Source organism: Culex quinquefasciatus, chromosome 3 (assembly GCF_015732765.1).
Source record: "Culex quinquefasciatus strain JHB chromosome 3, VPISU_Cqui_1.0_pri_paternal, whole genome shotgun sequence".
Lineage (NCBI taxonomy): Eukaryota > Metazoa > Arthropoda > Insecta > Diptera > Culicidae > Culex > Culex quinquefasciatus.
In genome coordinates, this window is record NC_051863.1 from 18,511,574 (window position 1) to 18,539,289 (window position 27,716).

Sequence of the window (27,716 nt, forward strand, 5' to 3'; positions counted from 1 at the left end):
TGCAAGGAAAGGATCGGAGACTGATTTTATTGGTCCAGAGCCCTTCTTTGGTGTTCCAGACTGCTCTATGAAAATGGAGCTTAAAATTTGGGAATTATCAACAGTTAAATTTATTTGGAATACTACAGATACTTCCAGACAGGCAAAAAGATTTATTTTCCCCAATGAGAAATCATCCGGGGAATTACTGAAACTAGACAAAAAAAAATTAAAGGTGATAACCGGTTTATTGACCGGCCACTGCCCTTGCAAATACCATTTATTTAATATGGGAAAAACTGCAGATTCAATATGTCGATTTTGTCAAATGGAAACTGAAACATCAGAGCACTTGCTATGCAATTGCGGTGCCTTGATTCAAAGTAGAATTTCAATTTTTGGGAAAGGGGTCTTACAGCCCTCCGATATAATTAGGTTCCGTCTCGGCAGGGTCCTAGACTTCATCAAAAAAGTCGACCCTACCTGGGACAAAACGCAGTAAACAGGAGCCGCCTATCACCGTTCCATGGTGCTGGGTCAACCTGATTTTGCCATAAAAAAATGAGTCATACCACAATATTCCTATAATTGGTCGCAGTGGTCATAAGGCTCTACAAAAAAAAAAAAAAAAAAACCATTGAAGCTATGCAAAGATTGAGAAGGCAGGAAGGATGGTGTCGCGGGGTGGCCTAGTCGTCAGGTGCCATGTCTCCCACTTCCAGCGGGGACACCCCAAGGAACGTCACTTCAATACAGACCACATCGTCAAACCAACTTGCTACTTACGGTGTATCCTGGCTCAACGAGGATTGGCCTGAATCGGACTCCTTATGAAGGCTTTCTAGACCAATTTTTGATCACTGAGGTTGCAAATATCACTGTATTATCGCTGACTGTAACGTTTCACAATGATAAAATAGTTGTTTCACCACTTTTTTTTTTAAAAACCCGAAAAATGAACAAAAAACAAAAGGGCGAATCTGTTGTTTACTTTTGCTTTGTGGCGTAACCTGACGGGCTAAACCGTTGTTTTGGTTGAGTGGGTGGCGAATACGGTGGGGCGAAAATGTAGGCACGCTCTATTACGTTTTGACAAAATTGATGGTTTTCATGCTTTTTTGTGGAAATAGGAATTGATCGAAATTGCAAAATTTTGAATGTTGATTTTCCCGAAACGGCAGGATCGTAGGTTTCGCCCTTTTGAAATGTTGTTACTGAGTTGCTGAGATATTGCCATGCAAAGATTTAAATACAGGAAAACTGATGGTCCGATTAACCAAGCCCTTAACCATCGGATTCAACCAAATTTGTTGCAACTTAAAGGTGATAAATAGAAGAAATATCAGTAAAAATATTAAGTTAAAAATGGAAAAGAAGATGTTTGAAGGTTGTGCGAAAGAAACAGCGACAACATTTTCCATTTCCGGTCCAGCGCGCTCGCATCCCCCGCTTTGCTGTGTGCTTTTGGGGTGGTAATTTTGCCAATATCCCTGCCGGGTCTGCGGGTCGGTCGGTTTCGGTGGGTGGTTTTTTTCCGACAACGCGTGTGTTCTCATTCTCGTTCTCTGGTTGTGTACGTTGTGTACTCTCTCTCACGCTCTCTCACGACGTTGGTATTGAAGGATAATCGTGCAGAAAATTTTCCCTTCTTTCCACACTTTTGGGGCAGACTGGCAGCGATTTCGAAGGACGACGGACTGCTTCTATTTTGGGCGACGATTTTTCCTCGCGAAGAATAGGCACAGTTTTTAAACCAGATTAGAAGAAAAGTGTGTGACACACATGTCGCAGCGGGTTTGAGTTTAGAATTAAGAAAATAAAAACCTTCAAATAACCACGTCTTCCATTCGAGTAAGGAGCGCCGCGACACCAGAACCAGAAGAAGCCAAAAGCATTACAAAGTGGGAGCATATTTTTCTATGCTCCAAAACAGATTTTACAAATTTGCCTGAGCTGCTGGTTTGCGTTGCAGATTAGTTGTGATTTTTTTTAATTTGGTTCCTTTTCTGTTCCTCAATTGACGAGTGCGGCAAAAATGAGTCCAACTGCAATAAAGTGAAATGTGAAAGTTATTTGAATATTTTTTGTGATAAATTAAGGAAGAAAAAGTTATTGAAACAAGTGATTCCGCATCGTAACCGGAGCAACAAAAAAGAAAGAAAAAATATGGCAATATCCAGACAACGAAAGGGAGGCAACAAAGTATGGCTGTGGTGGCCCCGGAAAGGTTCCTGCCCTGGCGGTGGTGACATCCCGTTGTTACTTGTCCTCGGTGCCGCCGTCCTTGGCCCGGTCCTGCTGGGAAGTAAGTACCAATAGCAGAGTGATTGGTTTGGGTTTCTTTCCGAAACCCGTTTTATTTGAGCAGGCTGATGGGAAAACGGTTCGTGCATATTTGATAGTCGAAGTAGGCGGTGTATCAATAAAAGTGAAATTGGATTGATTTGGAGTTTAAATATGGTTGGCGGGGGAGACGCAAGGTGTTGGAAATTTAAATTTGAAGTTAATTCCATTGGTTTTAGCTAGATTATCCGCAACGTTTAAAAATTCAAACGGATGATAAAAATATATGAAAAAATGCAATAACACTGCCAACAAAGTTAAATTTCTTCACATAATTGTTCCAAACTATTATTGACTCATAAGTACTTAAGAGCGAGTCCATGAGTAAAGCATACCCATCTCGCATCGACCTGCCTGAAATTTTTAGGGGTTGTTTGTACAAATAAAACTAGCATCTGGCTAAAATATGAGCACTCTAGGTCAATGGGAAGTGGGGCAAATCGGGACACAAACGTGGTGAGTATTGCATTCGATCGTAATATTTCGATCGTAATTTCTCGACTCACGATCGAGATTTCTCGAACGTAATATTACGATCGTAATTTGTCGATAGTAGATTGAGATCATTCGATCGTAATTTGTCGATCTACCATTGACAAATTACGACTAACGATCGAGAAAATCTCGATACGGGTTTTTTAAAAATTCAAGTACTCAAAAATTTTTTTATTTTAATTTCAAAAAAATTCAAAATTTAAAAAAAAAATTAAAAATTAAAAAAAAATTAAAATTTCAAAAATTTGAAAAAAATTAAAAAAATAATTTCAAAATTTTAAAAATCAAAAATTAAAAAAATTGAAATTTTTAAAATTTTTGAAATTTTGAAATTTTGAAATTTTGAAATTTTGAAATTTTAAAATTTTAAATTTTTAAATTTTAGAAATTTTGAAATTTTAAAATTTTTAAATTTTGAAATTTTGAAATTTTGAAATTTTGAAATTTTGAAATTTTGAAATTTTGAAATTTTAAAATTTTAAAATTTTGAAATTTTGAAATTTTGAAATTTTGAAATTTTGAAATTTTGAAATTTTGAAATTTTGAAATTTTGAAATTTTGAAATTTTGAAATTTTGAAATTTTGAAATTTTGAAATTTTGAAATTTTGAAATTTTGAAATTTTGAAATTTTGAAATTTTGAAATTTTGAAATTTTGAAATTTTGAAATTTTGAAATTTTGAAATTTTGAAATTTTGAAATTTTGAAATTTTGAAATTTTGAAATTTTGAAATTTTGAAATTTTGAAATTTTGAAATTTTAAAATTTTGAAATTTTGAAATTTTGAAATTTTGAAATTTTGAAATTTTGAAATTTTGAAATTTTGAAATTTTGAAATTTTGAAATTTTGAAATTTTGAAATTTTGAAATTTTGAAATTTTGAAATTTTGAAATTTTGAAATTTTGAAATTTTGAAATTTTGAAATTTTGAAATTTTGAAATTTTGAAATTTTTGAAATTTTTGAAATTTTTAAAATTTTTGAAATTATTGAAATTTTTGAATTTGAACTAAACTTTATAATCAAACATCAAATTATTCGCTCTACAGCATTGCCTTGGCGTTCTCGATTGCGAGATTCCTACTCGAAACTAAGTGTCCGAAAGCTTGATTGTTGAGGCAATTGCAAACCTCTTTTTACACCTTAGCTTCCATCCACCCCGGGATTTGAACTGACGACCTTTGGATTTTTAGTCCAACTGCCTACCAGCGACTCCACCGAGACAGGACCCAGGGAGACGACTCCTGCACCTGGACTGAGCTTACGACCAAACCTTTTTAGGTTAGTCCGGGGCCAACATTTACTTCCCGTCCGACGGAAGGCGTGATCAGATAAATCTCGTCTCGAAAAATGCCACCGGGACCTTCTGGGATCAAACCCAGGCCGACTGGGTGAGAGGCAACCACGCTTACCCCTACACCACGGGTCCCGGCCTTTATAATCGTGGTGATTATTGGATTCGATCGTGATATTACGATCGTAATTTCTCGACTCACGATCGAGATTTCTCGATAGTAAGATAACGACTTACCATCGACAAATCTCGATCTACCATCGACAAATTACGACTTACCATCGAGAAATTACGATCGTAATTTTGCTGTTGAAAAATCTCGATCGTGGGTCAAGAAATTACGATCGTAATTTGTAATACCATTTTTTTAATATTTTTTAATTTAAACGGAATATTATAAAGGCCGGGACCCGTGGTGTAGGGGTAAGCGTGGTTGCCTCTCACCCAGTCGGCCTGGGTTTGATCCCAGAAGGTCCCGGTGGCATTTTTCGAGACGAGATTTATCTGATCACGCCTTCCGTCGGACGGGAAGTAAATGTTGGCCCCGGACTAACCTAAAAAGGTTTGGTCGTAAGCTCAGTCCAGGTGCAGGAGTCGTCTCCCTGGGTCCTGTCTCGGTGGAGTCGCTGGTAGGCAGTTGGACTAAAAATCAAAGGTCGTCAGTTCGAATCCCGGGGTGGATGGAAGCTAAGGTGTAAAAGAGGTTTGCAATTGCCTCAATCAAGCTTTCGGACACTTAGTTTCGAGTAGGAATCTCGCAATCGAGAACGCCAAGGCAATGCTGTAGAGCGAATAATTTGATGTTTGATTATAAAGTTTAGTTCAAATTCAAAAATTTCAATAATTTCAAAAATTTTAAAAATTTCAAAAATTTCAAAAATTTCAAAAATTTCAAAAATTTCAAAAATTTCAAAAATTTCAAAAATTTCAAAAATTTCAAAAATTTCAAAAATTTCAAAAATTTCAAAAATTTCAAAAATTTCAAAATTTCAAAATTTCAAAAATTTCAAAATTTCAAAAATTTCAAAAATTTCAAAAATTTCAAAAATTTTAAAATTTCAAAAATTTCAAAAATTTCAAAAATTTCAAAAATTTCAAAAATTTAAAAAATTTTAAAAATTTTAAAAATTTTAAAAATTTTAAAAATTTCAAAAATTTCAAAAATTTCAAAAATTTCAATTTTTTTTAATTTTTGATTTTTTTAAAATTTTTGAAATTATTTTTTTTAATTTTTTTCAAATTTTTGAAATTTTAATTTTTTTTAATTTTTAATTTTTTTTTTAAATTTTGAATTTTTTTGAAATTAAAATAAAAAATTTTTTGAGTACTTGAATTTTTAAAAAACCCGTATCGAGATTTTCTCGATCGTTAGTCGTAATTTGTCAATGGTAGATCGACAAATTACGATCGAATGATCTCAATCTACTATCGACAAATTACGATCGTAATATTACGTTCGAGAAATCTCGATCGTGAGTCGAGAAATTACGATCGAAATATTACGATCGAATGCAATAATCACCACCAATATTCCGTTTAAATTAAAAAATATTAAAAAAATGGTATTACAAATTACGATCGTAATTTCTTGACCCACGATCGAGATTTTTCAACAGCAAAATTACGATCGTAATTTCTCGATGGTAAGTCGTAATTTGTCGATGGTAGATCGAGATTTGTCGATGGTAAGTCGTTATCTTACTATCGAGAAATCTCGATCGTGAGTCGAGAAATTACGATCGTAATATCACGATCGAATCCAATAATCACCACGAAAGTTTTAAGGGTTCAAAAACTTCAAAAATCTTAAAAAGGCTATAACTTGGGGAAAATTCAATTAAATTTCAAAATTCAAAATGCATCTGAAAGGACTTAAAAATTGCAGCAAAATGCAGGGTAGAGCATCCCAATTGGTTAAATTTAAAGGGAGTTATTGGCATTTTAGGGGAAAAAATATTGCTCGGGAGCCCCCTTAGATCCCTTTTTCTGGTGATTATTCTATAATATTCGTGTTCCTGAGACAATTTCACAATAGAAACATGCATGAAAATGTACATTTTCATCCATTTTAGCCCTTTAAAAAATAAAAGTTAAAAAAAAACTTCGATTCACATTTATTGAAAATCAAGTTCGTTTCCAAGGATACTATAGTACTATATATACTATATATAGATACTATATACTACTACTATAGATGACACCAGAAAAAGCAGCTTCTTATTTTTTTACTTCCATTTTTTATTGGGTTAAAATGCATTAAAATAAACATTTTTTAGCATGTTTCTATTGTGAAATTGTCTCAGGAACACGAATATGATGAAATTATCACCAGAAAATGGGATCTAAGGGGTCCGCCGAGCAAAAATATACAACCAAAAAATTTACTAAAAGTAAAAGTGTTTATTTAATATGTTAAACTGCCTTACCCAAAGCGTTCTCAGTCTCAGATGGAAGTCCCAGATGTCCCCTACAAGCTGCAGGTCGAACCGAGTTGATATCTGGATGGAACACTTTTTTATTTGAGTTTGAAAATTATGCTATTTTTTCACTAAAATGTCAATAACTCCCTTTAGATTTAACCAATTGGGGTGCTCTATCCTGCATTTTGTTGCATTTTCTAAGCCCTTTCAGATGCATTTTGAATTTTGAAATTAAATTGATTTTTGCCTAAGTTATAGCTTTTTTAAGATTTTTGACGTTTTTGAACCACCAAACTTTGTGTCCCGATTTGCCCCACTTCCCGTTGACCTAGAGTGCTCATATTTTGGCCAGATGCTAGTTTTATATGTACAAACAACCCCTGAAAATTTCAGGCAGATTGGTGAAGTCCAAACGACGTCCCATACAAAGGGGTATGCCTTGTTCGTGGACTCACTCTTAAAAAGCAACATTCGGTACTAAGATATATGTTCTCAGTATTTCCAACTTTATTTGAAAAAAACGATTTTTTTTAATTTCAAAATTAAAAGAATCAATAAATTGAATCAATGATTTGAAACTTATAATAACTGCTGCACAAAAGATAAAGATGAGAAACAGAGAATTTTCAACAAATTTATAGCATCTTGCATTTTGCAAACTTTGATGGCACTTAAACTTGCAGAATCCTCCAACCTGCAAGATACCTGCAACCGTTTGGCGTGCAAAATTTATCATTTCCTCAGCTGAACGACAACTTTTCATCTTGTGCAACTATTTTACAAAACTTAATCTGCTGTCCAACTTCCCCCTGCCCCCAAGAACTTTGCATGCAAATGCCTTTTCCCCAACTTTTCCAAGGAATTTCCCTTCTGCGTGTCGTCGCGCTGGGTCCTCTCGTCTCTTCATTTCCATGTTGACCCACTTGAGGCAAACTATTTCATCCCTCATATTTTTTTTTCGAGTTGCGAGTTTGGGAAGGAGTGTGCCTCCCGTGTTTTTGTGCCATTTTGTAGCACGAACACCCTCTCGAGAGTCTCGAGTGTCGCAAGGCAGGGGTGGTTCTTCATGAAGAGGAGCTTTTTTTTTTTTCTTTTTCACACCGGCGTGGAGCACTCTAAGTAAGTCCTCCTCAAGTGGAACGGCTTCCGTCGACATTACCGAGTGGCGGGTACTTTTTTTTCTGTACGCCGACTTGTTTTTGTCAACTTTTATTTTACGCTCCCACGATTGATCAAAATTCGGCTTGCAGCGTGCGGTTTATGCTCGCATATTTTAAGCTATAAATACCATATTTGTTCACGGGGGGCTTGTTTGGTGGGGAGGTACATTTTAATACATTGCAAATTTTCGCATGAGTAGAATCGTACGTTCGATTTCAAAGAACAAACCAAAGAATCAATGAGGTTATCATAATTATGCGCTCTGAACAATCATCCCACAATCATCCCCATAATCGAATCACGAACAATTTTTTTTCATTTATTTTTGCTTTTAATATAAAATTCATTTTCAGCGAACTCATTTTGGTCAAATTTGAATAGTTGATTGCATATTAAATTAAAAAGTGCATTTTTTCAATATTTTATCCCCACCATTTTGGTCGCCATCTTGGATTTCAAAATTCTTAATCACTTAAAAGTAGTTTAAGGGACTTACTAAACTGCCGCTCAAAGCAAGTCCGTCCCATATGTATTTTTATCGATTTTGAGATAAATCCAGTAGTTGTCTTGTTTGAACATCTACTTTAACCCTATTTAATAAAAAATGTATGTACATTCCAAAATAAAAATCACTTTGGTGCTGTCCCATATGCAAAATAAAGGCAAGTCAGTTCCTCGTATAGAAATGTCTCACAAATCAATAGAAAAAAATGTGTAATTACTATATTTACACAGACTATGTACAGTATGTAAAAAAAGTATTTACACCCCCTTCATAAGTCAACCTATGTGGAATCGGAAAGGGCATAAAATTTCCGATCTTTTGATGCCCATACATCTAGGTTTTCTTTAAAACCTACGTTTTTAAATACCTGGGCAAAAAGTAAGTTTGATCCACGAGAACAAAAAATACGAAATTCCATACATTTTTGGCAGGTTGCTCATGAGCAATTCTCTACGAAATCGGTCTTTTTTCTTCAATTTTAATTTTTGTATTTTTTAATCCGACTGAAACTTTTTTGGTGCCTTCGGTATGCCCAAAGAAGCCATTTTGCATCATTAGTTTGTCCATATAATTTTCCATACAAATTCGGCAGCTGTCCATACAAAAATGATGTATGAAAATTCAAAAATCTGTATCTTTTGAAGGAGTTTTTGATCGATTTGGTGTCTTCGGCAAAGTTGTAGGTATGGATACGGACTACACTGGAAAAAATAATACACGGTAAAAAAATTTGGTGATTTTTTATTTAACTTTTATCACTAAAACTTGATTTACAAAAAACACTATTTTTAATTTTTTTATTTTTGATATGTTTTAGAGGACATAAAATGCCAACTTTTCAGAAATTTCAGGTTGTGCAAAAATCATTGAACGAGTTATGAATTTTTAATCAATACTGTTTTTCAAAAATCGAAATTTTGGTCGTAAAATTTTTCAACTTCATTTTTCGATGTAAAATCAAATTTGCAATCAAAAAGTACTTTAGTGAAATTTTGATAAAGTGCACCGTTTTCAAGTTAAATCCATATTTAAGTGACTTTTTTGAAAATAGTCGCAGTTTTTCATTTTTTAAAATTAGTGCACATGTTTGCCCAGTTTTGAAAAAATATTTTGAAAAGCTGAGAAAATTCTCTATATTTTGCTTATTCGGACTTTGTTGATACGACCTTTAGTCGCTGAGATATTGCAATGCAAAGGTTTAAAAACAGGAAAATTGATGTTTTCTAAGTTTCACCCAAACAACCCACCATTTTCTATCGTCAATATCTCAGCAACTAATGGTCCGATTTTCAATGTTAATATATGAAACAATTGTGAAATTTTCCGATCTCTTCGGAAAAAATATTTTCAAAATTTTCAAATCAAGACTAACATTTTAAAAGGGCGTAATATTGAATGTTTGGCCTTTTTGAAATGTTAGTCTTGATTTGAAAATTCCGAAAATATTTTTTTCGAAAAGATCGGAAAATTTCACAAATGTTTCATATATTAACATTGAAAATCGGACCATTAGTTGCTAAGATATTGACGATAGAAAATGGAGGGTTGTTTGGGTGAGACTTAGAAAACATCAATTTTCCTGTTTTTAAACCTTTGCATTGCAATATCTCAGCAACTAAAGGTCGTATCAACAAAGTCCGAATAAGCAAAATATAGAGAATTTTCTCAGCTTTTCAAAAATATTTTTTTCGAAACTGGACAAACATGTGCACTAATTTTAAAAAATGAAAAACTGCGACTATTTTCAAAAAAGTCACTTAAATATGGCTATAACTTGAAAACGGTGCACTTTATCAAAAATTCACTAAAGTACTTTTTGATTGCAAATTTAATTTTACATCGAAAATGAAGTTGAAAATTTTACGACCAAAATTTCGATTTTTGAAAAATCAGTATTGATTAAAAAATTCATAACTCGGTCAATGATTTTTGCACAACTTGGAAATTTCTGAAAAGTTGGCATTTTATGTCTTCTAAAACATATCAAAAATAAAAAAATTAAAAATAGTGTTTTTTGTAAATCAAGTTTTAGTGATAAAGTTAAATAAAAAATCACCAAATTTTTTTACCGTGTATTATTTTTTCCAGTGTAGTCCGTATCCATACCTACAACTTTGCCGAAGACACCAAATCGATCAAAAATTCCTTCAAAAGATACAGATTTTTGAATTTTCATACATCATTTTTGTATGGACAGCTGCCAAATTTGTATGGAAAATTATATGGACAAACTAATGATGCAAAATGGCTTCTTTGGGCATACCGAAGGCACCAAAAAAGTTTCAGTCGGATTAAAAAATACAAAAAAAATCGAATGACCGAAATCCTAGAGAACTGCTCTCATACGAAACCATAACAACGTTTTTGCTTAGGTATTTAAAAACGTAGGTTTTAAAGAAAACCTAGATGTATGGGTATCAAAAGATCGGAAATTTTATGCCCTTTCTGATTCCACATAGGTTGACTTGTGAATCGTGGACCGGTTCGGATGCCGGCGGATTTTCCTACGACGTAATTCCGGGTTGGTACGAAATTCCAACGAAAAATGTATTCTATCGATACAAATACCCCCAAAACGGTGTTATTCCTACTCCAAAATGTTTATTTAGCAATTCTATGGTAATATATTGACATTTAGTTGAATTAAAAGTTTGCAAAATTAAGTTTAGATAAGTTTTACAGTGGACTCTCTCGTTGTCGATATTAAAGGGACCGTCGAGAGCGGGAGTTATCAAATTATAGAACGGAAAATCAAAGCAATCTATTTGAAGGAACTGAAAAATTTATTGACATAAAATTGTTCAAATTGACGGTATATTTTAAATTTGGAAGCATAATAGTCGAAACCCTATTCTGCCTTTATTTCCTCATGCATATGATAACCACGGTAATAAAATAAACAACATACCATTCAGCTAATATTCATTAAAATCAGTACTATTCCTTCTTGTATGGATAGCCATGGTCTAGTTTTAGATTTAGGATCCCCTTCCGTTAAACGATTCTGGATTACTCAATTTAAGGGTCCGGATGTTGATACATGCAATCAAATATGAATATCTATTTGTTCTGCAGCAAAAGAAATAGAAATAATACAACATTGCTGGTTAAATATTCGTAGCTGGTAAATTTTATAGAATCATCCGCCAAATTAAATTAACCTGAAACAAACAAAATTTTAGATCATTGATAAAAACAATTTGGAAAATTACCAAAACAAACTAACAAATGACAGGCAAATTTCTGTTATGAATGTTCAAGCCTACCTTGATAGGATCGATCGTAGCAATCGGGGTGTGCGGACGCGAAAACTTTTCGCTGTCACAGTTTTTTCTCGGGCTCCAATAAATTTTCATGAAAGATTGTGAAAATTACTTGGAAAGTTAAGTTTTTCAAACGAGTGTTCGGTGGAAAAATGGGATAATCTGGACGGATCGCGGTGGTGGTGGTGGTGCTGGAGGAGGACGGTTCAATGGAGAACGTGGTCTGTACCGGATTGGTTGCGGAACTGGCATGGAACTCGGTAGCTGTCGAACCTTTCCCGAAGACCAGGATGGTGCTCGGTCCCCGTCAAGGTCAACATCCCGCTAACGAAAGGAAATCGGAGCCGAGGGACACGGATTAGTTCTCCGGCACCGGTTAATGTGGAACGCAGTCGCAGCAAGGAGGTTCCGTTGTCGCTGCGTCAAAGTCGTGAAAAATCGTACAAAAAGTGGACGGATCGGATTACGAGTGGGTGGTGGCTAGCGGGAACAGGGCTTTTTGAGCGGGTACCCGCCCTCGTTTGACGAAGACGAAGCCGATAGACAAATCCAGCGAAAGCTCAACGCTGCTTTTTGATGGTGAGAGATTTGACAGCTCCCATACTAAATGTCTCGATTTTCATACTTTTTGTTAATTTTCTTCTAAAATAAAACACTTAACATATGAAAACTATATATTTTTGGTGCCCAAAATTCCTGCTGAATCGAATGGTGTACTTATCTCAATTGCAAATTTTTTGAACAGTTTTTATTTTAATAATATTCTAGACACATTTTGTGCACCTAATCAATCAATACTTTTATCATAAATAATCATTTTATTGCTTAAAAATTGAGTTTTCCTGAGCTCCCATATTCAAATACATGGAAGCTGTCATTTCTAACACCATTGGGCACCTAGCGGCCATTTCAAACTGGATACGTCTGTTGAAGAGAAGCTGGTTTTGAACAATTTGTTCACTGGTGAGCTCGTTCTTTTTATAACACAACAATTCTTTCATTTATTCTGACATACACACACATCATTCAAGACAACGCCGGTAGGGCGTTCCCAAGGAGCAGCCGTAGCTGACTGGTTACGGGGTTCGTTATGCGAATGGTCCTGGGTTCGATTCCCATCTGCTTCCAACGAGAAAGTATAGGAAACATAAATCTTGAAACTCTCAAGATGAACGAAAAATCAGAGTCACTCGAGTTGGGGTTCGATTCCCCGTCCTTTTGATTGGTAAGCAAAAATGCTAACCACTCGTCCAGCGCGACTGGAATTAGGAATACTGTTACTATCAACTATATACGCGCTGGGTCCTTGTCCATTTGACAAGGGTTCGGAAGTTCTAAATAACGTTTGAATCCGATTGATGCAAACGTTCATCAGGGCGGGGCTTGTCGATTCAAGCTGAGGTACCTCGCGCTCGGCTAGCCAGCGTAGAAATGAGTCACCGAAGCTCGGCAGAGCTAACACCTTCCAAATGCCTATGCGAGTTATTTGCATGCATAGAATTTAAAAAATCTAAAACTCATGGAAACAACTCAATTTGTAAGAAGCGACCGCGTGGTCCCGTTTGGTTGGTTGCACACACACACACACACAAATGTTCAAGCCTACCTTGATAACCTGACAGACTTGCCTTTATTTATGGATAAATAAAGTCAGGTCAGTCCCAGCACGAAAATTTACCAAATTAACCAATAAATTTTAACTTTTTTGAGTAAATTTTTGGATAGGGGTACTTTTTGAACCAATATTGAAATAATTGTAGAAAAAAGTTTGTAAAAATTTATGATTAAAAATGTAAAAAATGGTGAAACATTTTTTGAGCTTCTCACGACGATATCTCAGCACTCACTTTTTACATATGGGACGGACTAGATTGGAGCGAGCCACGTAGCCCAGTGGTAACGCTTCCGCCTCGTAAGCGGTAGATCGGGGTTCAAATCTCGGCTCGGACCAACACAACTGGTGATCTTTTCCCTTCTGGAATCGATTGCTTAGTAAAGAGAAGGTAGTGTATCGTCACAAACTGGACCTTATCACGGCACCTTAGGGAGGCGACCTATGGAATGTTATCATTAACCCTAACATGTTAACATTAAGTTGAGAATGAAACTGCCACTGAATCCGCTTTGTAAATGCCGGCCCCGATACTCTTCAAGGGTGTTCCCCTCAGGAACTGGGAAAGATTTACTTAGATTGGAGCGGCAGTAAAGCTCAACAATAAAAAATAAGACAACGACAAAAAAAATATATTTTTTTCCGTTATTCGATAATCCGAAGTGAAATTTTGTCAAGGCTTAAGGATGATCGAGTCTAGACTGTATATAAATATTACATTTTATTTCAAATCTAAATGAAAAAATGTCTAGGTATCAATGTCTAGGTATTATTATCAACGGCAAGAAATACCGTGCCCCCAGAGTCGGCGCCCCTGGGAAGGAGACAAAACCATGAAATAAAATTTCAATCAGCCTGGAACGAGCTGTCATTTTTTTGTCCTGAAAGACCTTTTTTTTCTTTTTGTACTAATCTAAGTGTCATAGTGCTCAGAAAAATAAGCATTATCCTTAGATTTAGAAAAATAAAAATCCTAAATGTCTGATCCAATTTGCGATCATTTTAATGTTTATTTAACTTATTTTAAAGTGACTTTGCTGTTTCAAAAAACCGTTCCTTATTGAGAACAGTTTTATTCGTAAATCGCAAATACTGAATACAGAAAAAATATGACACTGTTACACATTTTTCTGAAATAAAATATGTACTCCTTACCATGTCTTTTCAACTGTGATGGCGCTTAAGACATATTCGCAAACTAACTCCAAATTTGTAAATAGCCGTCGTGGCACGAATTAAATGGCATCACGAGCCGGATTTGGCATAAAAAAACAAATGTTTGCATTTATCCATGAAACATAAAATAGTTGCTCAAAAATGCTTATTTTTCCTTTCCACAGCCCAACCGGCATCGGCAACCGCACCGACCCACGGCGGCGGCGGCGGCACCAAGTTCGGCACCAGCTACGAAACGCGCTACATCAACGACTTTATCAACTTTACGAGGCCGGCGGCCGACATCGTGGAACCGCTGTACTACGACTACGAGAGCAATCCGTCGCGCAGTGCCTACAACCAGGAGTACGAAAGCGGAGGGCTGGCCGGACTGGGGCTGAACGGCCCTTCCTCGCTGTCCTCGGCTGACGGTGGCAGCAGCACTCCGATGGTCGAGGAGGAGGTGACACGACCTCCGGACATCTACCCCGACCCGGACCAGATTTACGCGACTTTCCTGAACAAGAGTGCCACCAAGCGGAACCGGTTCCCGGGCGAGGAGAACGTGATTAAAGTTTGTGAGTAGAGGGGGGGGGGGAGAGGTTTGAGAGTTGGGACAAATTGAGGAATTTGATATCTTTTTTTTTTTTGGTAGATTCGTCCAAATCGCTTCGGAAGAGTCCTCAGGCACGCGTGGACAGTAACAGCAACGACGACGGTTCGTTCGACAGTTTGAACAACGACATGAAGGGGCACGACTTTATCGATAATATTATGTACATTTACTACGGCACGAACGGAACCCTGCGCAAGGATCTGGGCGGCAACGTGATTGTGATAGGGGCCGTGTTTGCACTGGCCCCGCAGATACTGACAGCAATAATACTGTTCCTGAGAAATCGCCGCTTGCGGCACTTTAACACGTTCTACCCGATCTGTCTGAACCTGCTGCTGATGCTGGCCGCGTCCAACTTTTCATTTGTGCTGGGCGTGCAGGCCACCCGGAACACGGTTCGCTGCGAACTGATCGCGATCGTGCTGCACTACCTGCACCTGAGTACCAGCATTTGGTGCTTCGTGTATATCTACGTGATCTACGACTTGATCGTGAACGAGTGCAATCCGCGGCTCAAGTACACGTATCTGGTTGGGTATGGAGTTCCTGGAGTCTACGTACTGGTAAGTTGTCCTCAGATACACATCTTGATCATCGGTACTCAACACTTCCCCCTTCTTCCAGTTCTCGTACGCCTCCTCGATCGACACGTTCGAAGTGCACCGCTACTGCTGGATGTCCATCCAGAAGGGCATGATCGTGAGCTTCATGATCCCGATCTCGTTCCTGATCATCCTAACCACGGTCCTCGGCACGATCAGCTTGAAGCGTATCTCCAACAAGCAAACCGCCATGCTGTGCGAAAGCATCGAAAGCATCATCGAGACCACCTCCAAGTGCAACGACTTCATGTACCCGCGAATGCCAACGGCCGGACCGGCTCATCTGCTCGCGAACCGAAGCAACAGCTATCCCCAGCTAGAGTTGAAGGACGCCGCGAGCAACAAAGCGCCCCCGTGCTGTCAAGAGTACGCACTAACTCAGTCGCTTGAAAATCGTCAATCCGTAGTCACACTGCCCCAGCAGACCCAAATGAGTCACGGATTTAGCTTCCAGGGCTTGAAGAAGTCGCTGGAGTGCTACGACACGCGGATCGATCTGGGTCAACTGTCGCTGGCGGAACTGTCCACGCCGAGTCTGGCCTCCGATATGCAGGACTTTACCGAGTTTAAGCGCGCCATCAAGTTCGGGCTGTTCTTTCAGCCGATCTACTCGATCTGCTGGTTCCTGAGTGTGATCGCGCTGGAGAACGTGCAGTCCTGCGTGATGCCGGTCATCTTTGCCATTTGCTTGAACATTTTGGTAAGTTTTCGGTGGTTTTTCCTTAGAGTTATTGCCTAAAAAATAGCTGAAATTCTTTTCTAAAATTCTAAAAAAACTAAAAACTCTAAAAATTCTGAAAATTCTAAAAATTTAAGAAATTCTAATATTTTTAAAAATTTAAAAATTTCTAAAAAATTTATTAAATTTTGAAAATTCCAAAAAATTTAAAAATTCTGAAGACTTTAAAATTTAAAAAAATTAAAAACTTTAAAAAATTTAAGAATTCTAAAACTTTTAAAAATTGTAAATGGTCTGAAAATTCAAAATTATTATTAAAATTCTAAAAATTCTAAAAAATGAAATAACTCTAAAAAATTTAAAAATAAAATTCTAAAAATTCTAAAAAATTTAAAATTTCTAAATTATGTAAATTTTCTAAAGTTTCTAGAATTTTTAAAAATTCTAAAATTTTAAAAATTTCCGAAAATTTCAAAAAAAAATTTTAAAAATTCTAAAACTTTTAAAAATTGTAAATATTCTGAAAATTCAAAATTATTATTAAAATTCTAAAAATTCTAAAAAATGTAATAATTCTAAAAAATTTAAAAATAGAATTCTAAAAATTCTAAAAAAAAATAAAATTTTTAAATTTTGTAAAATTTCTAAAGTTTCTAGAATTTTTAAAAATTCTAAAATTTTAAAAATTTCCAAAAATTTCAAAAAAAAATTAAAAATTTAAAAAAAATTAAAAATTCTAAAAAATTAAAAATTCTAAAAAATTTAAAATTTAAAAAAATTCTGTAAGTTTAAAAAAATTTAAAGATTTTAAAGATTCTAATAATTCTAAAAATTTTAAAAATTCCAAAAATTCTAAAAAATATAAAAATTAAAAAAAAAATAAAAAAAAATTTAAAAATTTAAAATTTTAAAAATTTTAAAAATTCTAAAACTTCAAAAATATCTAAAAAATTTAGAAATTAAAAAAATTCTAAAATTTTTAAAAATTATAAAAAATCTTAAAATTCTAAAAATTCTTAATTTTCTAAAAATCCTAAAAATTCTAAAAATTCTAAAAATTCTAAAAATTTTAAAAATTCTAAAAATTCTAAAAATTCTAAAAATTCTAAAAATTCTAAAAATTCTAAAAATTCTAAAAATTCTAAAAATTCTAAAAATTCTAAAAATTCTAAAATTCTAAAATTCTAAAAATTCTAAAATTCTAAAATTCTAAAATTCTAAAATTCTAAAAATCTAAAAATTCTAAAATTCTAAAATTCTAAAATTCTAAAAATTCTAAAAATTCTAAAAATTCTAAAATTCTAAAATTCTAAAAATTCTAAAAATTCTAAAATTCTAAAATTCTAAAATTTTAAAAATTCGAAAATTTTAAAATTCTAAATTTTTTAAAAATTCTAAAAATTCTAAAAATTTTAAAAATTCTAAAAATTCTAAAAATTCTAAAAATTCTAAAAATTCTAAAAATTCTAAAAATTCTAAAAAATTTAAAAATTCTAAAAATTCTAAAAAACCTAAAAATTTTAAAAATTCTAAAAATTTTAAAAATTCTTAAAATTCTTAAAATTTTAAAATTTTGAAAATTCTAAAAATTCTAAAAATTTCAAAAATTCTAAAATTTTTAAAAATTATAAAATTTTTAAAAATTCTAAAAATTTTAAAAATTCTAAAAATTCTAAAACTCTTAAAAATTCTAAAAATTCTAAAAATTCTAAAAATTTTAAAAAAATTAAAAATTCTTAAAAATTCTAAAAATAACAAAAATTCTAAAAATTTTAAAAATTCTAAAATTTTTAAAAATTTTAAAAAATTTAAAAATTCTAAAATTTTTAAAAGTGCTAAAAATTCTAGACATTCTAAAAATTTTAAAAATTCTTAAATTCTTAAAACTCAAAAAATTTTAAAAAGTCTAAAATTCTAAAATTCTAAAATTCTAAAAATTCTAAAAATTCTAAAAATTCTAAAAATTCTAAAATTCTAAAAATTCTAAAATTCTTAAAAATCTAAAAAAATTTAAAAATTCTAAAAATTCTAAAATTCTAAAAGTTCTAAAAATTCTAAAAAGTTTAATAATTAAAAATTCTAAAAATTGTAAAATTAAAAAAAAAATTCTAAAAATTTTAAAAATTTAAAAAATTTAAAAAATATTAAAAACTCAAAAAAATTTAAAAATTCTAAAAATTTAAAAAAATTGAAAAACTTAAAATTTTTAAAAATTTTAAAAATTCTAAAAATTTAAAAAAATCTAGAAAATTCTAAAAAATTTTAACATTTTAAAAATTAAATAAAAAAATCTAAAAATTCTAAAAATTCTAAGAATTCTAAAATTTCTAAAATTTCTAAAATTTCTAAAATTTCTAAAATTTCTAAAATTTCTAAAATTTCTAAAATTTCTAAAATTTCTAAAATTTCTAAAATTTCTAAAATTTCTAAAATTTCTAAAATTTCTAAAATTTCTAAAATTTCTAAAATTTATAAAAAAATTTAAAATTCTAAAAATTCTAAAAAATTTAAAAAATCTAAAAAATTTAAAAAATCTAAAAATTTTAAAATTTCTAAAACTTTATTTTTTTTAAATTCAGAATATTTCAAAAATTCTAAAAAAAATAAAAATTCTAAAATTCTAAAAATTCTAAAATTTTAAATTTCTCAAATTTTGAAATTCTAACATCCTAAAATTTAAAGGATTAAAGGGTTGTAAATTTTTAAATCTATTTTCTTCCAGAACTGGTGCATGCTGGTGCGATCCTCGATGATCTGCCCGTTCGTCAGTGCCCTGTCGGAGGAAACGCACGAAAAGAACAGCCTGAACTACAATGACGGCTGTAGTGGTGGCGGTGGCGGCGGTACCGACTCCCTCCTAAACTACGGCTCCAACGGCGGTCAGTGCACGGACAACGAGACCGCGGACCGCAGCATCTGCACCGACACGATCCCGCTGCTGTGCGCGTCCAATCCCTCGATCATCCAGTCGACGGTGGCCTCGACCGGCTGTACGATCCTCACGCCGAACGGGTCACTTCCGGCGCCGGGACGCAAATTTTCCACCGGTTCGGACCAGCTGCTGCAAACGCTGGACCAGCAAACGCTCAACTTTATCAGCAGCAACAACTTGAAAAACACGTGGGAATCGAGCCAGGAAATTGGCCAGCACCCGCACGTTAAGGCCATCGATTGCATCAGCACAATCAGCAACTAAGCTGGGACGGCGCGCGTCTAACGCAGATTGTTTGGCATATCAAAAAACGAGTAATTATTATTTTTTGGGATTTGTGATATCAGTGCACGACAAAAACGGTGTGTACATAGCAAAAAGAACTATTTAATCACATACTTTTTCGCACATTTATCCTTGGAACTTTTCCGGTGAATTTAAGGAAGAAAAAATCACAGCAATGCAAAATATCTTGCCACAGTAAAAAGACAAACACTAGTAGAGTTATATCGAACGCAGCGGTTCCTCTCTGGACATGGCGCCAGAATCGGTCGAGCGTATCCTGGGCGATCGCGCTTATTCTAAAAGAAAGGTAGAACAACATTTAGTAGAGATGGAGAAACAGAAACAAAATATGTGATGCTATTTCAAAACCAAACGGATTGTAATAGATTTGTCGTTAAAGAAAAAAAAACATTTATCAGTAGCGAGTAGAAGGACAAATAATCACAGCATTTTACACAGTCAATACCGATTGCCACGTTACCATTCAATGCGTAATGCAAAGAAAAGTCAGATAACTTCAATAAATAATAGTACAAAAATACCTGCATGTTACTATGAATTCTGTAAACTTAAAAAAAACATCAAAGTGTGAGGGGTCAGCGTACGACCGGAATTTACCCAAGAAAAGCAGCAAAAGGATAAGAATTACTAAAACAAAGCAGCAATAACAAAAAAAAATCCCTCACACCTCTAGACGTTTCCAGCGCAATTTAGCAGTTCCAAAACTTCTCCAAAAAAAAACAAATCAAATAATCCTAACCTTAAACCGCAAAAAAAGCCATTAAATGTGTTTTTTCCAGCTCAAATTCAATGTAAACCGTCTTTACCTATACAGTAGCATTCTCATGTGAAAACACAAGTCTGGTGCTAGATGCACAGCAGTCCAGACGGCGTCGGGAACCGCCGTGAAAACTTGTCATGTTCTCTAACCCAGATTCATAATACCTAACCATAAACGATTAGTAATATTACTCCCCCTTGAAAAGTAAAACCGAGCCTGCTTTTTTTTCTATGGAACAAAAGAAAGAAATCCTTAAGGTGGTCGTCGTGGTGACAGAACACACTCAAAATCAGAAGTACCCCTCAAAAAGAGTTCTATCTACCCTATATCTGTCAACACAAGGTAAACAAACCCTTTTTGAGGAATACTTCCACCCTTTTTTCAAGTTTACCCGTAGTTACCCTTTTGCAAAGGGTTACCACCAGTAAACTTGAAAAAAGGGTGGAAGTAAGCCTCAAAAAGGTTTGTTTACCTTGTGTTGACATATAAAGGGTAGATAGAATCCTTTTAAAGGGGTACTTCTGATTTTTTTGAGTGTATACTTTTAATACATTATAATAATATAACATTATAATATTACGCCTTTTGAAATGTTAGTATTGATTCCAAAACATTCAAAAACACCAAGATTTTTCGAAAAAATTCGAAAAATTTTCAAATGTAATTTTTTTTAAGATGAAAATTGGACCATTAGTTCCCGAGATATCCAGGGATCTGACACGCATGCAGTTTCCTGAAGTCCCCACCAGAGGCGCTGTTAATATTGTTTAAGTATAATTTTTGAAAAAGTCGTATGAAATAAATACATATTTTTTTCCAAATTATGTTTTTTTTTATGTTAGTTTCTACCTCTTTCTACCGGTTTTTCCTTTTTTTTTGCATATATATGCGAGATAATTACAAGCATTACGTTTTTTACATTTAAAATTAATTCAATCAATAAATCAAAGTTCTACTTGGCCGTTTAAGAGAAACAAAACAAAATTTGTTTGATACTTCCTGTCCGTTGTATTAAAATGATCCCTAAGTTGCTATGGGGCGCGGGTTCGATTCCCGCCTTATCCTCCTGGCCTTCTATCGGATGGGGAAGTAAAGCGTCGGTCCATTTGCGTAAAATACACATAACCTTCGGACGCCTAGAAATGAGCAGACACTTGCAACAGAGCCCACAAAAGACCCGGGGGTCGTTAAAGTGGATTACTTTTTTTGTATTAAAATGAATTACGCCTTCAAAATACTAACTAAATTTCTGTCGAAAATGCTTTTAAACTAGCTGTAACTGAACACCAAAGTGCTGATATGCCAACATTAGGTTCTCGATGGAATTTTCTGCTGTTCCCCTAGTTCAAATTTGAGATTAAATATAAATCTTTCTAAAGAAAAAAAAACTGAAAAGAGTTTTTACTTATGTAACTATGTCCGATGCGCATACGACCTTTTCAAATGCCACGCGCTAAAAACTTGGTTCGATTTTGACTTCACTCGCTTTATATGTGGATGACAGTCGTGTCGTAACCGTGGAGATATCACACAAAGAAATCTAATTAAGAAGCACTGAGAAAATCTAATTTATCCTGTGTTTTCTATCTGTTACTGTTAGTATTGCGTTTTTAACCTGAAAATGAATAAAACAAGAAAATGGCAAAATTTATCAAAGCAAATTTTATTTTACATTAAAACATGAAGTCAAAATTTTTTGACCTTGAAAAAAATTAAAAACGCTTTTTTTAATACGACTTGGATAGGAATCTAGATGTTTTGCCCTTTTTGGAATTTTCTGAAAGTTGGCATTTTCTGTCACCTCAAACATATATACATTTTTTCAGAACGTTTTTTTAATATATTTTAATGACAAAAATTTATTTACAAAAATGTATTTACTCAACAAAAAAAATCCTTGTATACATAATTTTCAGTGTAGTCTTCATCCATAACTACACCTTTGCCGAAGACACCAAATCGATCAAAAATTTCATTCGCAAGATACAGTTTTTTTTAATTATAACGACGAGTTAAAGCTGTCTTAGTGAAAAAATAGATTTTTCTCAATTTCGTCTTTTTTCCCTTTTTGCGAAAAGCCCAGTTTTTATTTTCAAAAATCATAACTCAGAATCCTGTTAAAGCAGGGAATCCGATCCGCTCTTTGGTCCCGCAAGCATTTTAAGTTTTCATATGAGCTTTTTAAATATATTACTAGATTTCTGAAACTCCAAACTATTTTGCTCTAAAATTGCAAACAGTCACCATTCACTTGCATCCAAGATAGCTCAATCGGTTGAAACGGCGTTAAGTCTAGTTTTTTTTAATGTGTTTTTTTTTGCAAAAATCGTCGAAATGGTAAATTATCGGATCACCCTAAAACATCATAGGTCACCCTAATGGCCAAACAAAAAAAACTCAGATTTTAGGCCCGATCGTACAACTTTTTTCGAATCATGCTGTTTTCGTGGGGCTTTTGAAGGAGTTTTCTTATCGATTTGGTGTCTTCGACAAAGTTGAGGACTGTTCAGAAAAAAAGAAAGCGAATAGTTTCTTGATTTAGTTTTCGTCGTAAATAAATTTCGTCGTAAATAAAACTTGGTAACGGTGCTTTGTAAGAGAAAAATTATGTCGTTTTCGAATGCAAATAGTTATATCTGAACATTATATATTTTTTAATTGATATGACAACAAGCCTAATTTAAAAAATCATATTTTTACAAAAAAATAATAACACCAGTACCAGCTTTTGCACCAACCTAAACTTCGCCTACCTTGTTTGCGAGTCTTGCCACAAACAAGTTTGCGAGTTTGGCAAACTGTCAATCACGAAACAGTGGGAGCTTGTTTGTTTGGTTGTTATAGTCTAATACCTCCTTTAGTCCCCTTGAAACATAGGTCCTGAATAGGTCCTATAAACATATAAAACACAATAGCTTGTCTTGATTGCCGCGAATGCCGACTGGTTAAAAATTCCAACACAAAAAAAAAATAAAAAAAAATTAAATAACAAGCCATAGTGCCAACATTTGAATGAAAGAAGTGATTTAAAATGCATTTAGGTAACACTAGTCCCCGCACAATTTTGTTAACAGAAATCTTGAAAAAATACAATTTTTCATGTTACGATCTTTGTTCTTCCCACAGACAGTGCTGCCCATGGATGTTATTAGGTCTATTCCCGTACTGCAGAATTATGCAATTCTGCACGAAATCGGCAGCAGAGCGTTCCCGTACTTTTCTGCAACAAAAGTAACTTTTCTCTCAGGTAGAACTTCTGCAATGAGAAAGACAGAAGTTGCAGCGAAACCGTTCCCGTACTTTTCTGCAAGCTCTCTCTTCTCTTTCGTGCTGAAAAGTAAGTTGGTGTGATGGATGTTGAGTACACGCTTACATAAAATTTGCAAATTAGGTGAAATCAAGCATTTAATTACGAGTTGTAGTAAATTTGATGTTTTATTATTACTAAATTGAAGTAGTCTTTTTGAAAGGAACATTTGTATATTTTGAATTGATTGATTTTGGGGTGGTTTTCTAATGCCTGGTTTTATTGAGAACGATTATTATTTTTTTTTTTTGTGTTAATATTCCGTTAATAATCAGATAACAAGTCGATAACTAAAGCCAGTATTACAGCACGGCTAATACACCAACAAACAATTTGTATCATAAAAACAAATTGTTTATGAAAACTTTTAAAAGAAAAAATTCTTTGATTTGAATTTTCTTTAAATAAATATTTGTTTAAGGATTAATTTTTAATCTTTCATTGTTTTTAACAGGCCGTAGAACAGACTACATGTGTTTACATAATAGGTAAATTTAATTGGCAAATAATAAATTATACCTGAAACGGTGCTAGCAATTTAATGTAATTTTGTCGAACGAAGGGGTCAACAAGGAGATATTAGACTATACCAAACAAATAATAAATATTATTGATTATATGATTGATGAACATAACATTTTTGCTGAAACAAAACATACGTTGTTTACACATTATATTGTATATTATTTAAAATTGAAATACATTTTATTAAAAATCCAAACTTTCGGTATACTCTACACCACATATCTCCTTTAATAAATTGTTCTTAAATTCTCAATTTTTTAATTCTTCAAATTGTGATTTCCTAAATTCTTAAATGCCGCCATCATGAATCATAAAAAAAAAACTACACATTGGAGTCATATTTTAGGTTAGAAACTCAAATTTAGAGGATTTAAAGATTCGAAATTTTTGATTAACAGCATTTAAAAATTTTACTTATTTTTGAAATTAAAATTGCTTAGATTTTTTTGAACTATTAAAGGTTTATGCTTGTCATTTTTAAATTATATTACTTAAACGTTTCACAACTCTTATTTCTAAAATTGTTTACCTAATATCAAAGTTTTGAACTGTTTGTAATGTATAATTTCTACCTAAGCATAATTCATTTCTAGTAACTTAAAAAATTGTACAAGGTTGATTTTTTAAATAAAATGATGAGCTGCATAGAACAAAAAGTTCTAGAAAGAATCTTTTCAATATTGAAAAAACTTTAATACCCTATTTGAGTAAAACCACTCAACTGTGTACAATATTGCAAAAAAAGTACTGGAACGCGCTACCCAGGCAAAAGTTTTACCGCTTCTCTCCTTGCAGAACTTTTGCAAAAGAGAGAGATGAAGAGAGCGAGCTGAAAAGTACGGGAACGTGCTGCAAAAAAGTTACTTATGCTGGCTGCAGAATTCTGCAGAAGCTGCAGAAATTTTGCAATTCTGCAAATACGGGAATAGACCTATTTTCAAAGCTCATCCATGATCCCCAAAAACCACTTTTGGACTAATCAGGCCACTTTGGGACCGGTTTCCGGCACTCTGGTGAAACGTAATTTGCCATACTCCGGGTTACACCGGAGTGCCGGGAACCCGTCCCAAAGTGGCCAGATTGGTTGAGTTTTTGCTGAGTTATGGCCGTTTTAGAGATTCCAGTTTCATCCAGGTTTATACGGGATTTAAATTGTTTTGCAATGCATTCTCCCGTGAAACTGTTCTTGAGAACACGCCAGAAAAAGTAAGACCTTTGCTTTGCAGGTCCAAAATACGAACATTTAAGGACGAAATGTGACTTACCCTATTCCCACAGCTTCGCCACTAGCTATCTGGTATCACCGTCGTGGAAGACGATGACGCCACCGCCTCCACCTCACCCGCCGTCTCGTGAATCTTCCGATGAAACTGCAGGGCGTTCAACCGCGCAAAGTCCTTCCCGCACACGTCACAGATGAACTGCTTCTTGCCGGTGTGCAGCGTCATGTGCACGTCCAGATCGCGCTTCGTTACGTGACCGCGGTCGCAGATCTGTTTTGAAAAATTGAAATGGGGTTAGAAGACTGAGATTTGAAGACTGATTTGGGGACTCACCGAGCAGACAAAGGGTCGATCATTCTGGTGGATTCTGAGGTGAACCTTGAGGTAGCTTTTGCAGGTGAAGCTCTTGCTGCACTCCGGGCAGGGGAAGCGAACTCCGCTGTGGGCCACTTGCTCGTGCTGCTGGAGAAGGTACTGGTTGGTGAAGACCTTCTGGCATTGGCCACATTCGAACGGTTTAAGGCCGAGGTGTCGATTCTTGTGATCGATCAGCGACTTCTTGGTCTTGAAGGTGGCCTGCTTGCAGATGTTGCAACGGAACGTTTTCTCGTCGGCGTGGATCCGGAGGTGGGCCGTGAGGTAGCTTTGGTTGACGAACCCCTTGCCGCACACGTTGCAGGAGATGGGATAGTTGCCGGTGTGTCCGGCCACGTGCTCGTCCAGGCCGATCTTGGACTTGAACGACTTGCCGCAGCCGTCCATGGGGCACTTGAACGGGGAGATGTTGAGGTGAGTGTTACGGTGGATTTTAAGCTTGGTTCGCGTTGAAAACTCCTTCCCGCAGAACTCACAGGTTCGATCGTTTTGCGGTTGAAACTTGACCGGAGGCACTGCTGGTTCTGGCGGAATTGACTGTTCTTGGACGGAAGGTGGTTCTTCTCTAGGAATTGGAGGAACTGGCTGCTCCAAAGCAGGTTTGTCTTCAATAAACAGCTGTTGCTGCTGTGAGATGTTATTGTCGTTGATAACCGGTTCCGGAAGCAGTCCAATTGAGGACTGGAACTTCTGCTCCGAAATGATCTCTTGAACTTGAATCTCTGAAATAGACTGTTTTAATCGATTAATTTGTGATTCAATCGGTAAAATTTTCATATCTACTCACCGCATCCCGATTGTCGTCAACGGAATCGATCCCAACAAAGTCGTCATAGTCCAGACTATCCTTGGATTCACCCCCGTTGATCGCATAACCGACGACATTCGCATTCTGCTGAGCCGCAATCGAGTCCACAATCTCCTCCAGATTATTGAAGCACGTTTCCTCACTCGGAATCACGGCGTCAATCGCCGACTGCACCGGAATGCCCTCAAATTCACCCTGGTGTTGGTGATGGTGATAGTGCTGCTGGTGCTGCTCCCGCTGATTCTGCTGGATCGAAATCTCAAGCTCCTGCTTCAGCTGCAGCGCTTCCTGGTTCGACGAAAAGGAAATGTCCTCCTTGTCCAGACTCTGCATGATGTAGTCGTACTCCTTGTTGGGACTGCCCAGAAACTCACTTCCCGAGAAGCTAATCTCCGGCAGCTCGTCCGGACCGTGCTGTTGATGGTACAGCTGCTGCTGCTGCTCGGCCACCAGAGCCTCCGTTTGACAAAACAGCATCATCTCTGTAACAAAGACACAATACCCTCATTACAAACAACATCCAAGCAACCCACAAAACCCACCATCGAAGAACGTCTGGCACTTGCGGCAGTTTTCGCGGAACTCGTGGAAGTAGTCCAGCTTGCAGATGCACTCGCTGCAGACCAGCTGGAAGTTGGAGGCGTCGCCGATTTCGAGCGCGACGCACTCCAGGATCTTTTTGGGCAGCTCGCGCAGCAGCCCGTCCGCCGAGTGGACGTACACGCTGTACGCCTGGTCGCACTTTTTCAGACACAGCCGGCAGGGCTCGTCGCTGGACGGAAGGTCGTCCAGCGCATCCATTGTCGGAAATGGTTGAAAAAGGTTGTGCGACTTCGATCTTCAGTGAAGTAACCAGCTGCGAGCTGGAGGGAATTTGTTTACATGTTATGTCAACAACAGATGACTGCGCCATGTCAACAGATGGGTGACAGCTGTCAAATCGGTTGAGGGATGATTCAAAATGCCAACAATGAGTTTGGTTTGGATGGACAAAATTTAACCTTATTGTTTTTTTTTCGCAAGAACCAAATAGAAACAAAATTGTGGATAATAATTTTAAAATTATATTTAATATTAAAATCGATTTTAAATTTTGATTTTTGTTTTTTTTTTTCTTTTTTGTCTTTTTTGTCTTTTTTGTCTTTTTTGTCTTTTTTTGTCTTTTTTGTCTTTTTTTGTCTTTTTTGTCTTTTTTGTCTTTTTTGTCTTTTTTGTCTTTTTGTCTTTTTATCTTTTTGTCTTTTTGTCTTTTTGTCTTTTTGTCTTTTTGTCTTTTTGTCTTTTTGTCTTTTTGTCTTTTTGTCTTTTTGTCTTTTTGTATTTTTTGTCTTTTTGTCTTTTTGTCTTTTTGTCTTTTT

The 27,716-nt window shown here is 35.0% G+C and overlaps 2 protein-coding genes across 2 annotated transcripts; one reads left to right on the forward strand and one right to left on the reverse strand.

The window, feature by feature from the left end:
- Positions 1–1,288: 1,288 nt before the first annotated feature.
- Positions 1,289–20,330, forward strand: LOC6054468. The gene is made up of 5 exons (XM_038262617.1): positions 1,289–2,284; positions 14,411–14,803; positions 14,881–15,404; positions 15,466–16,143; positions 18,845–20,330. The coding sequence occupies exons 1-5, from the start codon at positions 2,146–2,148 to the stop codon at positions 19,316–19,318; spliced, it is 2,208 nt and encodes a 735-aa protein (XP_038118545.1). The 5' UTR covers positions 1,289–2,145; the 3' UTR covers positions 19,319–20,330.
- On the reverse strand, positions 19,422–27,244 carry LOC6054469 (zinc finger protein 2). Its single transcript, XM_038262618.1, has 5 exons — positions 26,901–27,244; positions 26,338–26,840; positions 25,509–26,282; positions 25,218–25,445; positions 19,422–19,635 (listed from the first exon to the last, which is right to left on the reverse strand). Exons 1-4 carry the CDS (start codon positions 27,157–27,159, stop codon positions 25,239–25,241), a joined length of 1,743 nt encoding a protein of 580 aa, XP_038118546.1. The 5' UTR covers positions 27,160–27,244; the 3' UTR covers positions 19,422–19,635; positions 25,218–25,238.
- Positions 27,245–27,716: the final 472 nt, after the last annotated feature.

Excerpts from the sequence above, each read along its gene's own strand:
- LOC6054468 (XM_038262617.1), top strand. The coding sequence starts at position 2,146 with ATGGCAATATCCAGACAACGAAAGGGAGGCAACAAAGTATGGCTGTGG. Across the intron at positions 15,405-15,465 it reads TTCCTGGAGTCTACGTACTG|TTCTCGTACGCCTCCTCGAT; the intron begins GTAAGTTGTCCT and ends CCCTTCTTCCAG. Across the intron at positions 16,144-18,844 it reads CCATTTGCTTGAACATTTTG|AACTGGTGCATGCTGGTGCG; the intron begins GTAAGTTTTCGG and ends ATTTTCTTCCAG.
- LOC6054469 (XM_038262618.1), bottom strand. The coding sequence starts at position 27,159 with ATGGATGCGCTGGACGACCTTCCGTCCAGCGACGAGCCCTGCCGGCTG. Across the intron at positions 26,283-26,337 it reads TTGACGACAATCGGGATGCG|TCTATTTCAGAGATTCAAGT; the intron begins GTGAGTAGATAT and ends CGATTAAAACAG. Across the intron at positions 25,446-25,508 it reads ATCGACCCTTTGTCTGCTCG|ATCTGCGACCGCGGTCACGT; the intron begins GTGAGTCCCCAA and ends TTTTCAAAACAG.